The sequence below is a fragment of the Scardinius erythrophthalmus genome, assembly GCF_964197995.2.
Source record: "Scardinius erythrophthalmus genome assembly, chromosome: 3".
NCBI lineage: Eukaryota > Metazoa > Chordata > Actinopteri > Cypriniformes > Leuciscidae > Scardinius > Scardinius erythrophthalmus.
In genome coordinates this window covers 31,398,902-31,413,740 of record NC_138223.1, presented here as the reverse complement: position 1 = coordinate 31,413,740, position 14,839 = coordinate 31,398,902, and the positions used below count along the sequence as shown (strand labels likewise).

At 40.9% G+C, this 14,839-nt stretch overlaps 1 protein-coding gene across 4 annotated transcripts in view; it reads left to right on the top strand.

Moving 5' to 3' along the window:
• gpm6ab (glycoprotein M6Ab) overlaps positions 1–14,839 on the top strand; it is a 67,272-nt gene that overhangs the window by 27,810 nt on the left and 24,623 nt on the right. The window contains exon 1 of one of the 4 annotated variants that reach the window (XM_081361589.1): positions 1,252–1,737. The exons of 2 other annotated variants lie outside the window; for them this stretch is intronic. In XM_081361589.1, the coding sequence (XP_081217715.1) occupies positions 1,701–1,737 (37 nt within the window). In that variant the 5' untranslated portion in view covers positions 1,252–1,700. Of the gene's footprint in view, positions 1–1,251; positions 1,738–14,839 lie in introns of those variants that run through there. One more of the 4 variants, XM_081361591.1, reaches the window with a different exon arrangement.

Genomic DNA, 14,839 nt, shown 5'->3' with positions numbered 1-14,839 from the left:
GCTGTCCTGTGGAGGAAATCTGAACAGTTGTTCGTTTGCCTTGGGTCACCCAGAAAGGGATGCCCAGCATCTAAGGAGAGGATGAGCCAGTGGGTGGTCGAGGCCATTTCACTTGCTTATGTGTCGGCCGGTCAGCCTTCACTTTTGACTGTACGGGCCCACTCTACTAGCAGTATGGCTGCTCCAAAGCATTATTGTCAGGAGTTTTTCTCCAAGATATTTGTGATGCGGCAGGCTGGTCCACACCACACACATTCGTGAGATTCCACGACTTTGACCTCGGCTATAATCACGACGCAGTCACACAGGCCGTTCCCACAGGGTTTCGTCGCAGCGTCTGGTTCCCTCTTCAGGGGACTAAGGTTACATATGTAACTGAGATGTTCTTAGAGCTGTTGGCAGCATTGTGACTACAGTTGTTCGGTTGTTGGTTTCAAATTGCTAGTGTGAGTGTCATTGACACTGATCAGAACAGCTGGAGTTGACATCGAAAACCCACTGCTGTGCCATGATACGTCATGACTTGTCTACTGTATTGTGTAATTCAGTACATTTGGAATATTTTAATTACATTTTCATCATTGTGATTAACATAACATGTATTTGCTACTAGACAATCAAATTTTAATCTTTGCCAGTTAGGTTCATGTTATCTCTATAAATCCACATACACACACACAAATTGATTAACAAGGTACTGTATGGTCTGAAGAAAGTTGGTTTTAGGGGTAGTAGTGAGTGAGTGAGTGATAAAGCAGTGTTTTTGTTAATGCATTTTTTGATGAGATAAAAAAAAGCTGATCCATTTGTGTCAAGATCCTAATATCTGATTAATGCTGCTGCTATTAATGGTAGGCTACAATTTAAAAAAAATAAATGTGAGATAAAGTTGTCTCATGCTGTAACTCAACATAATTGTAACAATGGGCATTATCAGTGATTATATTAAGTATAGTAAAAAAAAAAACACATTTCTGATTTAGTATCAATGAAGGCATGAGCTTTCTTTATGTCGTGGGAGACAAAACACTTGCCTGCCTGCGTTGGAAAGCGGCAATCTTTCCTATAGTTTGAACCCATCAAGTCACAAATTTCATTTCAGGATAGATTAAATGTATATATCAAGCCATGCAGTAAAATAAACACACACTTCTGTCCTCAGGAAGACATAGAGAACTCGGTATGGTGTGTGCGTGCGCGCGTGTATGTTGGAGTGTTCATGACGAAGGGAGGGGGGCCCTGCTGGTTTCTAGGATACACCCATCCATCTGTTAGTGCGGGGAGTTGTTTTCAATGCGGTGCATTTTTCATCCGCGCTATAGAATAGAGCTCAGTTGTTCAAAACACCTGCATTACCAATTTTTAAAGTGTCTCAAATCTCTCATGATCAGAATTAACAATCCTAAAGATAATCACGCGTCTCTGTGAAGCCAGCGAAAGGAAAAATTGGAAATTATATCCCGATTTTAAAACACACGTGTTTTCTTTGGAAATGGACAGCGTTTGAGAGAAACAGCTGAAGATCGTGTTGAGTGATATCTGCGGTGGAGAAGAGGAGTCCCTTACAAAGCCACCGCACGCACGCACGCACGCACACACACGCGCTCAATCTCGCCACCGCGCGCACAGTCGCTCATCCACTTGACCGCTATAGGCATTGTTACATTTCATCCACTTCTATAATCGCGCTTTGAACCACCATGGAAGAGAACATGGAAGAGGGACAGACACAGAAAGGTATTGTGTTATATTGCTTTCCCTTCCATCTCCCCATTTTATCATGCGCGCTTGTCTTTGTGTTAATGCATGGCATATACGTGTTAAAACTATTGATGGTTACTGCCACTGATTACTTTTATGACGTTTTATTACTTGTATTTTTAAAGGCTGCAGCACAATTTGCAGTGATTTTGATAACGATCAGTGGTTCTGTTAATTGGGGCTGGTGGGGGTTCAAATGCACTGCTCGGTCTATGGAAATGACCATTGTCAGTGCGCTCGTTTGTCTCATGCGTTTTGTGCTTGTCTTAATGGATAATGAGGAAGGATTTGTCACCGCTCTCTTTTCTTTCTCCCGCTCTTTCTTTCTTTCTTTCTTTCTTTCTATCTATCATTGGGCTGCTCTGGTTATCACCACAATGCAGCCATTACAAAACAGTACTCGGGTCAGATTAGATTAGTGTGGCTGTTCACCGCCTTTGTCTCTTAAACTGTTTACTTTATACGAGTGTCACTCATCTGATTTAAAGCTGCAGCTTTTGTGATGTGTTTGGGTTGGGAGGCATGTGAGAGAGGGTGCCTTGCTGCATGTATTACAATGAGTTATGAGAACATGCTAAATGCAGGAATGTTGATTTGGATTTATTAAAAATGCACTGAATTTATTTACAGGTGAGAGGAGGTTTCTGATTTTTCTGATGAAGATGCTTTGTTTAGTCTTAAATATGCCCCCCACAGTGACTCTCCCACTCACACGCCCACTCTCTTGCTTTCATTTTTATATTGCTGTAGTTGGACGTGCTGGAAGAAAAATGGGTGGCAAATATAAGGTGGGGCTGTGGGGAGTTAAAAGAATAAGGCTGGTTGCTATGGCCTGAGTGGATATGTGTCATCAAAATGGTGCTATATGAGCAACCGCAGCTCTTCTTTAAGCAATGGCACTGCCATAACTGACCCACTTCTGATTGAGAGAGAGAGAAAGAGGCTGGGGCAAGAGAGAAAATAAATCAGGGCGTCACTGAGCATGCAGAATTATCTCTTTTTAACCCATAGGCTACTACATACCTCTGCCTTGTAACTCGCCTCAGAAAACAAACTATGACCAGCTGTTGATCAAAATGCCATGTGTCTGAACAATCTAGGTTGCGTAAGGCTTGATATGAGAGAGTTTGAATTCAATTCACATAGACTTTAAATAGAATGTGCGTTGGTTTCTGCTGATGCTGGTCTTGGCTGTCAATGTGAACACCCACAATGAAATGCTTTACACATACAGCCTACAGAAGCTGCTCAACAGATGTGCAGTCCTTCAGCGTTTCCTTTGAAAATCAATTATTTCCACTTCACTCATGTGAGGAACCACTTCGCAATAACAGTGTTTAAAGACTACCCATGGGGACGGACAGTGAGGGATTCTCTCAGACCCGGTCCATCTCTCTCTCTCTCTCTCTCTCTCTCTCTCTCTCTCTCTCTCTCTCTCTCTCTCTCTCTCTCTCTCTCTCTCTCTCTCTCTCTCTCTCTCTCTCTCTCTCTCTCTCTCTCTCTCTCTCTCTCTCTCTCTCTCTCTCTCTCTCTCTCTCTCTCTCTCTCTCTCTCTCTCTCTCTCTCTCTCTCTCTCTCTCTCTCTGAATGAATTTCCAGTCCTCATTGCTGAAGGTCTCTTCCTTCTTAATGTCTTGTTCTCACTGGGAATAAAGAAATCATTTAATAATTAGTGTGTTGAAGTAGTTATGGGGTGGCAAGAGAGAAGGAACATGCAAATCAATTAAGAGGAGTAGACCTGGCTGTGGATATAAAGATTTCATGAGACAAAATATCAAAGCTGATGTGAACAGTTTGATTATAACACAGGCACATGAAAACTGGCTGGTTTTGGGGGTTAAGATATATAAATCATTCATCTTCAGCAGATGGCAGAGTGCTCTGGATTAATTCTCATCTTTAGTGTCCATAAGTGGATCAGCAGGAAGATAAGCTACCGTCACCACCAAGCCATGCACTTCCATTGGATAAAATGATGAGTTTTTGTGTTTGTACTGTAGCCTATGTGTGTGCATGGCTTGTTGAGACTGAAACCATGGCCATAATATGATTTTCTTTGAAATGTAGAATTGTACCACTGTAGCATATCATTAGAACCATGGCATCATTGGTATTGGATACAAAACTTCTTGAAGTCATAAATCAAAAAAAGTAATTACACTCCTATGAGTGCATAGATTAAGCCTTTGCTTGACCTGCAGCCAGTTTTTAGATGGAAACGGTGCTGATCTTGCTCTTGGGACATGCTACAGTGCATAGCAAAATTAAATACTCGGGGTTGCCTCGTTCTTTCTCCGCAGCCATCATTCAAACTCTCTCATTAACTGCATAGACTCTAATGTAGAAGGGAAATCGATTCTCTGCACTTTGATTTGCGGATTCATATGCTTACTAACATTATTTAGGCATTGTTGTGAAGCAGCAGATTGGATAAATCATGTTTCATAAGGTCTTAGTGAATAGGTCACAGTGTCAGTCAGAACATGATATCCAATAACTCTCTGTTATGATATAAATATGGCCTTTGAATGCAGTTTTGAGAGAATTTAAGTCTTAAATTTCATTTTATGTTCTCCTAAGGAAAATCATTTTGGTTTGTCCTAATTTTGATTATGGCCCAAGGTTCATTGCTTTAAATAATCTAGGGTGTATTTAAACAAGAGTGTACAGTATGTTCATGTTCCAACAGATTCTGAGGAAATACTCAAAAAACATAATTCAGATACTGACAATTGAAAAATGTGTTTGCTTGTGTTTTTTTTTTTTTTTTTTAAAGACATGATGTCATAGAACTGAAGATTTGTTTTCACTTTCAGAAAGATAATCAGTCAGTGACAGAAAAATAACGACTTTGAAGTAGGATTCAGAGTGAGATTCTCTGTGTACTATTGATCTTTTGCTTCTTTTGTTGATTTTTTCTTTGCCACTTCAAAAATATGATAGCTCTGTGTGCTCATTCGAAATATGTCGCTTCTTCCTGCCTCTTGATAAATGATGTCCTCTGGGCTAGAAACTCTTTGAATTATGTCCTGGGCTGTTTCAGTTTAAACATTTCATGTTTCATTATATTGTGCGCCTGTTGGATGCTTCAGTCAAACCTGTTTGCTTTTTAGCCTTTTAGATTATTATTGCATTCTACATTTATTTTTCAGGGCACTCAAAAAACTGTAACAAGAATGACTTAATAATGCCTTGTGACATACTATTCTCTTCTTGAAACAACCCAGCAGTGTGCATCTATAGTGCCTTAAAGCTATTAAACTGACACTACATCCATTTCAGTATGTGTGAAATACAATTAAATGATTTTGATGAACACTAGTGTAATCAAGCCAATAAGCTTTATCAGAGTGTCTGTTTTCAACAAGCATGGCAGCCACTGCTTACAACATAATAGAGGCCAATTATCTGATCAAAGCTTTTGTTCGGCTTTATTGATTTTACAGGTTTATTTAGAAAGGTGAAATTCATGAATTAATCTGCTAATTATGTACAGGGATCCTACAGTCATGGGGAATTCCAAATGTATTTCCAACCCTGGACAAGACATGGAAATTAATAAATTCTCAGTTCAATCGGTTTAAAATATTTTTTACATTTTTTATCATAAAATGCTAGGAAAATTAATGAAAAAATTTCCTTGCCTTTATTTTTCAGGTTTGTGGTCACTTATGAGATGCTTTACGTTTAAAGTCGCCCTGTGGTGAAAATCAGGTTTTTAATGTTTTTTATATGTCTATGTGGTGTTTTTAATATGGTTTAAGACAAACCATGTGCAAATGTATTAGTCAACTACACCATTGCTAAGTATTTTCTTCTTAAAACTGCAGTGAACTAAAGACAGTCTCAAAAACGCGGTTTGAAAATCGCTGGTGTTTCTGACGTCACATACTACCTTGTAACCAATCACGTCAATGTGTGATTGTCAACGAGTGGATCTCTGAGCTGGTGTGAGTGAGTGGAGGTGGGGCTAATTTGCATATATGTCGAACCGCTATTTTAATTTTTTTTTTTCAAGGAAAAAGCGCTTAAATGTGTCTTTTTGGTGATCAAAGATGAGTTTTAAGGGATACAATTATTGACAACAGGGGGACTTTAAATGTTTAGATGTCAGCAAGGACACTTTTATGGGATTTATAGGCTATAAACACACACTCTTTCCATCAGAGGCTAATGTTGTGACTGCTCTAGAGAAGTACTTGACCTGTGGGTTTTTAAGTCAGTGCCATCAAACAACACCAGCACACTTTTTTTTCTTTTTAACAAGGAAAACCTTGCTCATGAATAATGCAAGTGATGTAAAAGGGTTCTGGGATTGTTCAGAGAAGATTCAGAGAAAATGTGGTCTCAGCCTGCTGGGCAATTTTATGCCATCTGTCTCTACTCTATTTTTATACTGTCAAACCTCTTTTTTTGCATGAAGTCATGCTAATGGTATTGTGATTTCAGGTACTTCATAAAGCTGTCAATCATATATATAATTACAGCTATATGTGTCTAAATACTTTCATTGTAGCTCAGTGTGTAAGAAAGAGAGCAATGTGAGGTCATAAAAAAGAAGGGGTTAGTAAAAAAGCATCTAGTTTCTAGCAGATAATATTGTCTTAAAAAAACATATTTCTTAAATGTTTCACTGTTTCATTCACTGCTGCAGGGAGTTCCCTTTCGAGGCACTCGAATGACACTTTGGGGGAACGCCCCTCAACATAGCGCCTCTGAAGTATGAATGAAACTAAGCCAATCGCTGAGATCCTCTTCAGGGGGACGAGAACGAATCCCGATTGATACCTGAAGCTAGCCTCGAGTGGTTCCCTTAGTAGAATACTGCCCTACAAAGGCAAAAGACCTTAAGTCGCTAGAGTGTGGAACTGAGAAAAATGACTTTAAAGATTTGGAAATCTGGCAAATAGATGTTTTAGTAATGGAAATTATATACATAAAAAAATCTTGAGCTCAAACTTGACTTTTGGCCACTATTTTAAAGTTACTGTACTCTGCCTTTGTATTGTCAACGAAAAGTGAGAAGTCATGCCAAGGCAAAAGGCAGTAACTTCCACATTATCAATATTTAGTTGCTGATCACCATTAACAAAAACATTATAGTAACACCTGTATAAAATCTAGTGATCATGGCATTTATTTTGTATGATTTACAATTATTTATAGCCATCTACTTATTGCTATCACGGGCTTTGGCTGCATTCTGATGGCATTATCAATACATTTGACATGACAAAATACCTCCATAGATATATTAGTCCAGCATTGGCTCGACCGTGTTTAGGGCGGGGCTGAAGGCGCCGGCGAAGTTTTGGCACTCTGCCAGCTAGATGCATGAGTGTTTCAACCAGGTCCTGTACCCGAACTGAGTGAGGCGGGGCTTTAATTCTTGATTGTATTCATCTGACATGGCAATGTGTAACGTTTAAGTCAGCTCTGCATAATCCTTCGCGATCGATATCGCACGTTTGTTGACGGCGGGTTCAGACCATACTAAATGTTCTGACTGCAACTGTGCAGGACAAAGCTCGAGGACATCAGAAGTTAGAGGGACTGATAAGCGTACAATCTGGTAGGTAGCATTATTTGACAGAACACCGGCACAGTAACTTCATATTGACGCGCGGCTAAACAAAGGCAGAGTACCGTAACTCCATTCCGAGCGTTCCAAAACAAAGCCAAAGAGCCGTAACTGATGTTACGGTGTTCTGCCTTTGTTTCTCATGGGCTTTTGGAAGTTACTGTTAAGACAATTCATTATTTTCTCGAAAAAACAACGGAATTGATTCAAGATACTTATCCACATGATAAAGGAGGTCTTGAATGTGCCAAAAATGTAAATAACTCATTTTCGACCAAAAACGAAGTTACGGTCTTTTGCCTTTGCACGGCAGAATATTTCGATGCATGGAAAAATCTCACGAGTATTTCTCCTTGGGCCCTGTGCACCATTCAAAAGGGGTACAGACTGCAGTTCGGTTTCCACCCACCGAAGTTCAATGGGGTGGTCTGGACTGTAGTCGACCCAGAGCAGGGTCGGGTATTGGAACAAGAAGTATACTCCCTGCTGGTAAAGGAGGCTATAGAACGTATTCCTCTGCCGGACAGGGAGTCCGGGTTTTACAGCCGCTACTTCATAGTTCCCAAGAAGGATGGGGGGTTGTGTCCAATAATAGATCTCAGGCACTTGAATCGGTCTCTGAGGAGGTTCAGGTTCAAGATGCTCACTATTCCCATCATCATGAACCAAATTCAATCCGAGGATTGGTTTGTCACGATAGATCTGATGGACGCATACTTCCACATTTCCATCCTTCCATCTCACAGGAAGTTCCTGAGGTTCGCTTTCGGGGGTGAAGCGTACCAATATCGGGTTCTTCTGTTCGGCCTAGCTCTCTCCACTTGCACATTTACCAAATGTATGGATAGCACCGTTGAGGCTTCAGGGTATCAGGGTGCTCAACTATATCGACGACTGGCTGATTCTGGCCCAGTCACAAGAGCTGGCAGTTCGGTATCGAGATGTCGTCTTTGCCCACATCCAGAGTCTTGGGTTGAGACTCAACACGAAAAAAAAAGCGTGTTGGCACCAGCCCAGAGAACCTGGGAGTGGTGTGGGACTCGGTCTCGATGCAGGCACAATTGTCTCCTGCACGGATCGAATCCATCCTGGTCACGGTGAAAGCTAAAGCTAGTCCAAGCCATCACTGTAAGACATTTTCAGAGAGTGTTAGCGCTCATGGCAGCGGCATCCGCTGTCGGTCCGGCATCGGTCTCCTGCACATGAGGCCACTGCAGTGGTGGTTGAAAACCAAGGGGTTCTCCCCAAAGGGAAGCCCATTCTGCATGATCAGGGTTACGCGCAGATAAGTGGCACCACCCCGAGGTGGTGGAGTCAATATGTCAGAGATTCTGCTCAGTGGAAGTGGATCTATTCGCGTCTCGAGAGACGACCCACTGTCCACTGTGGTTCTCCCTCACACATCCAGCCCCATGGTGTAGACTTGGCCGAGGCTGCGTCTGTGCACATTTCCCCCGATCGCTCTGCTCCCGGGAGTTCTAGAGAGGGTCCGTCGCGACGGGATCAGCCTACTGTTGGTAACCCCGTTGTGGCCGGTCCGAGTATGGTTCTCAGACATAATATCGCTCCTGGATGGCCCTCCATGGGAAATTCCCATCAGGAGGGACATGCTGACAGAGGCAGAGGGCTCGATATTTCACCCTCGGCTCGAACTATGGAAACTGTGGGTCTGGCCCCTCAGGGGGCACAGTACCGAGAGGCTGGCCTGTCAGCAGGAGTAGTGGAGACCATACTTAGCTCTAGAGCTCCCTCCACGAGGAAATTGTACGGCCTACAATGGAATGTTTTCACCGTATGTTGATAGCGTGAGGTGGACCCAGTTAACTGCCCAGTGGCTTCAGTGCTGGAGTTCCTCCAAGATCGCTTCTCGGCTGTTCTTACCCCCTCCACACTCAAGGTGTACGTGGCTACCATTTCGGCTTTCCACGCTCCTCTGGGTGATGGGCCTCTGGAGAGACAGCAGTTGGTCGTACGTTTCCTCCGTGGGGCTTGGAGGATGAGACCTGCGGCTCGTACCAGGGTTCCCACTTGGGACCTGGCAGTGGTTCTCGAATGGTTGGTTGAGGCCCCCTTCGAACCGCTTGGAGTCGGCTGAGGCCAAGAACCTTTCCCTATAGATGGCTTTTTTGTTGGCCATTACTTCTCTGAGGAGGGTAGGAGATCTCCAGGCGCACTCTATATCCAATGGGTGCCTGGAGTTTGCTCCAGGTGACATTAAAGCCATCCTACATCCCAGGCCAGGCTATTTGCCCAAGGTGCCATCGAATGTGGCACGGCCTTCGGTTCTGCAGGCTTTTCATCCTCCACCTCACATGACGGCGGATGAGGAGAGACTTCATCTGCTCTGCCCTGTCAGAGCTCTTAAATTATATATTCAGAGGTCATCTTCATGGTGGAAGTCAGAGCAGTTGCTAGTGTGTTTCGGGTCGCCCAAGAAGGGGCTTCCCGCTTCCAAACAGACCATTAGCAACTGGATAGTCCAAGCTACATCTATGGCCTACCAGGTGCGCAATTTGCCTTCACCTTTGGCCGTGAGGGCTCATTCGACCAGAGGCATGGCGTCCTCTAGAGCCTTCCTCACAGTGTCCCTGATCCAAGAAGTCTGCGATGCAGCAGGATGGGCCACCCCTCATACTTTCAATAGATTTTATAGCCTGGACATTCCATCTATACTTGGCACCCTTGTGCTCTCGTCCTAAGTGTGCCTGTGCGCGCTTCACACTGGGACAGGCAGGGCTCATTGTGGCATTGTAACAACTGAGACAAGTCAGACACAAGTATTTTTTATAGTTTAACAAATTATATTTAAAACTCACTCTGGGATCTGTGGCCCCATCCCCCCAAACAGGACAAGAAGGTCTTAGTTACCATGACCACGATCGGATGGTTGGTTTCATGACTGTTAGCAATGTGAACAGGGCCCCTGCCACAAGACCTACAGACATTAGAACAGACTTTCCTGCATTCATTTATCGATGAACTGATTAACATGAAATTAACATGCATTCCAGAACATTTTGTGAATTATTTACTGTCTTGTGTTGTGTTTTTTAATACTATTACCTGTTGATTCTATTATCTCTTTGATACTATGTATTTTATTATAGAACCAACGGTCAATGTAACCTCAACTATACCATGTTTGGTCTCTATAAATTGGTACTTTGAAGATCGAAATGATTGTGTACATGATATGCCGATAGCTGCGCAACATATTAGTGTTACAAGAATCTTTCTTAGTTTCTTCATCAGAAACCAGTCCAGCTGCACATGCAAATGAGCACGCTTAGAACAAAGATTCATAAATCAACCACAGAGGAATTTTCCTTTCTCAGGCTTTATTAGAGAGAAATTCACAGTGATCTCTCTCTTCTCTTCTGGCCTCAACTGCTGCTTCTTCACGTTGATCCTGTGTGCTCTCTCCGGCCCAGGGCCCTCCAGCCATGAGAACAGCGTCAAAATAACCATGCAAGTTCATCATATCTTCTCCATCCAGTGGAGAAGAAAACGATTGCAACTTGTACAGTAACATTTTACACTCACGGACCCATCAACGACTTCCATTTTCAACCGCTTCAAGATTTGTGTCCACTGCACAGACCATGCAAGTATCAATTTTAATGAGGTGCGCTGAAAATGATAAGCTTATGGTTCTTTTCATAGTTAAATGGATCTTTCCCATAGTTCCATTTCCTGCTTCCAGTTCCATTCTATCACTAAACATAACTAAACTAAACTAAACAAACATACATACATGCATAGGTAAAATGGTGAGTGATAGAATGGAACTGGAAGCAGGAAATGGAACTATGCAACTTGTGCAAAATATGTATTTGGTTCGGATTCTCTGCTTGCAACAAAGCCCATTTTACGATCTTGATCTTGTTACATGCTCTAAGCGCTGTACATGCTAAGAAATAATTATTTTTCAGTGGCCATGAAAGATACGCTTTTCTTAGAATAAATGAATAATCAAAGAGTTTGTTGGAACTGATTAATTGATTGTAATATTAATTTAGCTACCTCAAGTTAATCCAATTAACTGACCCAAATATTAATAATTAATCATAATTGATAATTATGAGTTATTATTAATATTTCCCCTTTGAGCTAACTTGTTACAGCATAGTGGGTACTCGTTCCCCCGAAGTGTCATTCGACGCAGTTCGAGTTCCGTCGAAAGGGAACGTCTCGGGTTACGACTGTAACCCTTGTTCCCTGAGAAAGGGAACGAGAACTGCGTCCCTTCGCCACGCCTTCCCCTGCCTGGGAGCGCTTGCTTCATCACAGAAGCTAACTCTGTTGTGTGCCAGCGTCCTTTTGTAGCTTCCACTTATGCCGTCACTTGTTACTACATGACGCAACACCAGTCAGGATTGGCTTAGTTTCATTCATACTTTAGAGGCGCTATGCTGAGGGGCGTTCCCCCAAAGTCTCATTCAACGCAGTTCTCATTCCCTTTCTCAGGGAACAAGGGTTGCAGTCGTAACCTGAGATGTTTTGACAATACATACTGTAAATACATGTACATAATTTGTTTGTTATTTTTTACATTTCAATTTTTTTAAATATTGCATTATGCTATTGTCACTCTCTGTCATATAAGTTCTAAATCAGAATTGTGGCTCCATACAGCATAGAGTTATTTTTGTTGTTGTTCTTGAGTTCTGCATTCATATTTTGCCTTAGTAATGTTTTGCCTTTTTGTGGCCAGTGGTCAACCGACAAGCCTGTGCATCAGGAATATAACCGAATGGCAGCTTCCATATAACCACAGCTAGAATATTGACCATATAGCAGTCTAATTCTAGTTGATACAGCAAACAGGGAGATTGTAATGATGGTATTTTGACTGTAGAAACATTTACAGATGTTGGGGTTGATACGACCTTTGACCATTAAAGTTCAGGTTTACTGATTTATCCGCACAGATAATCATTCCAATCCACACAGTATTACTGTCACTTGTAAAGTTTCTGCAAACATGATCTAACATTGCCACATTGTGTAGTACCACTCACTCACAATATATCACCTTTGACAAGAAAGAGTAAAGCTGTTTAATACTATCCTCAACCTCAGTGTAAAACAGGCATATGCTAAAACAGAGTACTACTTCGTCCTTATTACACACAGCATTTCTCTCCTTCTCCCTCTAGAGTTCCATTGATTTAATTTTTTTTTACTTTTTGAATTAGTTTGTTTTGTTTATATGCATTTTATGTCATATACATATACAGCTGTATCACAAGTGATTTTGCAGGTCCTCTCTCTCATTTTATTTCATTTGGTCAACTTTATACTATAAACCATTTTTTTTAATGATCTATGGTGAGGATTGACAATCTACCTCACAACATAATTGTAAATTTTGTGAGACTGTAACTGCCAAACAACAATATAAATACAAGTCAGCACATGATTGCATGATATACGCAAACATTTGAATATCTTGTGCTTTACACACTCCAAAGTGAATAAATGTCCCCATATGCTGCATCTACCAAAAAAACTATTTCAGGTCCTTCTGGAATGAAACATGACAGGCATGACACTCGCTCATTATCAGTTTATAACTTTCACTCTTATTTAAGTAGACACAGTCTGTCTAGACAGTATTCTGATCATCATGGCATCGCAAAGCCACAGATTTTGCACTTCCTGTAGAGATCCAGGCTGAATTTTTATAGGTCTGTGCATCCCAGATCATGGTTGCTGTATAGAGCTTCAAAGGGCTTGGCAGATGTACTGTCAGCTGTAATCACCCGCTCTTACACCAATGCTGACACCCAATTAGAATCACTGAGCAGTCACACAGCAGGCTCAGCCCTCAGAAGATCCTCAACAGCATTAAAGAAATGAATACAAACAAGTTGGGGGAAAACACACACACACACACACACACACACACACACACACACACACACACACGCGCACACACACACACACACACACACACACACACACACACACGATAATTCCTGTCTCAATGTCTCACTATCTTCAAACGTCTTCTGTAAACAGACAGATCAGGGAATAAAAGTGTAGGATGGGCAATTGAAGGATCTGCAGGGTCTAAGGGCAGAAAATGGACATTTAGAGAAAGCGGTAGAACCAGGGACAGTGTTGTTTATTGCTTGAGGGAACAGTGATTACTATGATTTCATTGACGGCCAATGTTACATGCAATACAGTGGAGAGTGGAGCTATCCACAGTACATGGTTGAATCCTCTTTCATGGTGAACAGATCATTTTATGTACTTAAAAGTTACATTTAATATAAATATACATTTATTAAATTAACTGCAGGATAATCCTCACAATGTACTGTTCTGAATTGACAAATAAAATGAGTAGGCTATTTATATTTGAAATGCATCAATGTAATTCTTAAAGGGAGGGTAGGCAATTTGTTGCAATTTGTAACACTTTTTGTTATACTGGTTGACACTCTCTTCATATTCTGATAGCAATCAATAAATAGAAGTGGTATAAATATTAAAATGTATATATATCTTATGTGGAAGTCACAGGACCAAACAAAATTTCATCCAATCATTGCATTCGGTCCGAATGCACCTTGAAGGGAGGGTGGGATCTTATGCTTTCCAAGCTAGCTTGCTATTGCTAGCCTCTCTGAAATTGTCTTCCCTTGCTTTAAAATATGTCTCCTAATGCATATGGAGGAAAAAGAAAGGCAAAATACTTCAGAATGCTTATTGAACCAAGAGCTTTCTGCATGCCAGGTTTCCAACTAGCTTAACTATATTAAGCGCTTTGAGTGCTGAGAAAAAGTATATTTAACATTTGTTAAATGTAACGAATTAACTAAACAATGATACCTGTAATACTGTTTTATCTGTTGTATGTAACACTACTTTAACAAAGCATTAATTTAAGCGTTTTAAAATGTTTGACCTATTCCATTGATTTACTAACATTTAATGTACTGTAACTTAAAGTAAGATTGAAATTTTTAAACTTTTAAATTTATAGATTTTTAAAAAGTGCATCAAGAACACAAGTGAATTTACACCCGTACCAAAATGAATGTCTGATTTTACATTTATCTGCATTCATGAGTGAAACAAAAACATTAGCAAGACATCAAAAGAGTTGGTCCCAAGAGCAAGTATTTTAAAAGATAAAAACAATATTCATTTAATGAAATGATTCAAATAGATTTTGCCAGTAGAGTGTTAAAATTTAAAAGGAACTGGGGCTACAGTCCCTGATAAACGCAGTGTTACCCGGCCTTTTCTTCTACAATCCACCTCCAGCAATAATAATTACATCATAATGATAGCGTGATGATCTACTGAATTGGTTTGTAAAGATGTTAATAGAAAAAAAGAAACAAAAGTTTACCTATTACTGTGGATAAGAATTAATGATTCCCTAATAATTAATAGACAGTTTAAAAAATGTGTCAGTCCATTCAGCACATTTTTTTTCTTCTTCTTTTTTTTTTTTGCAGCTCCACTTCCAACTATGGC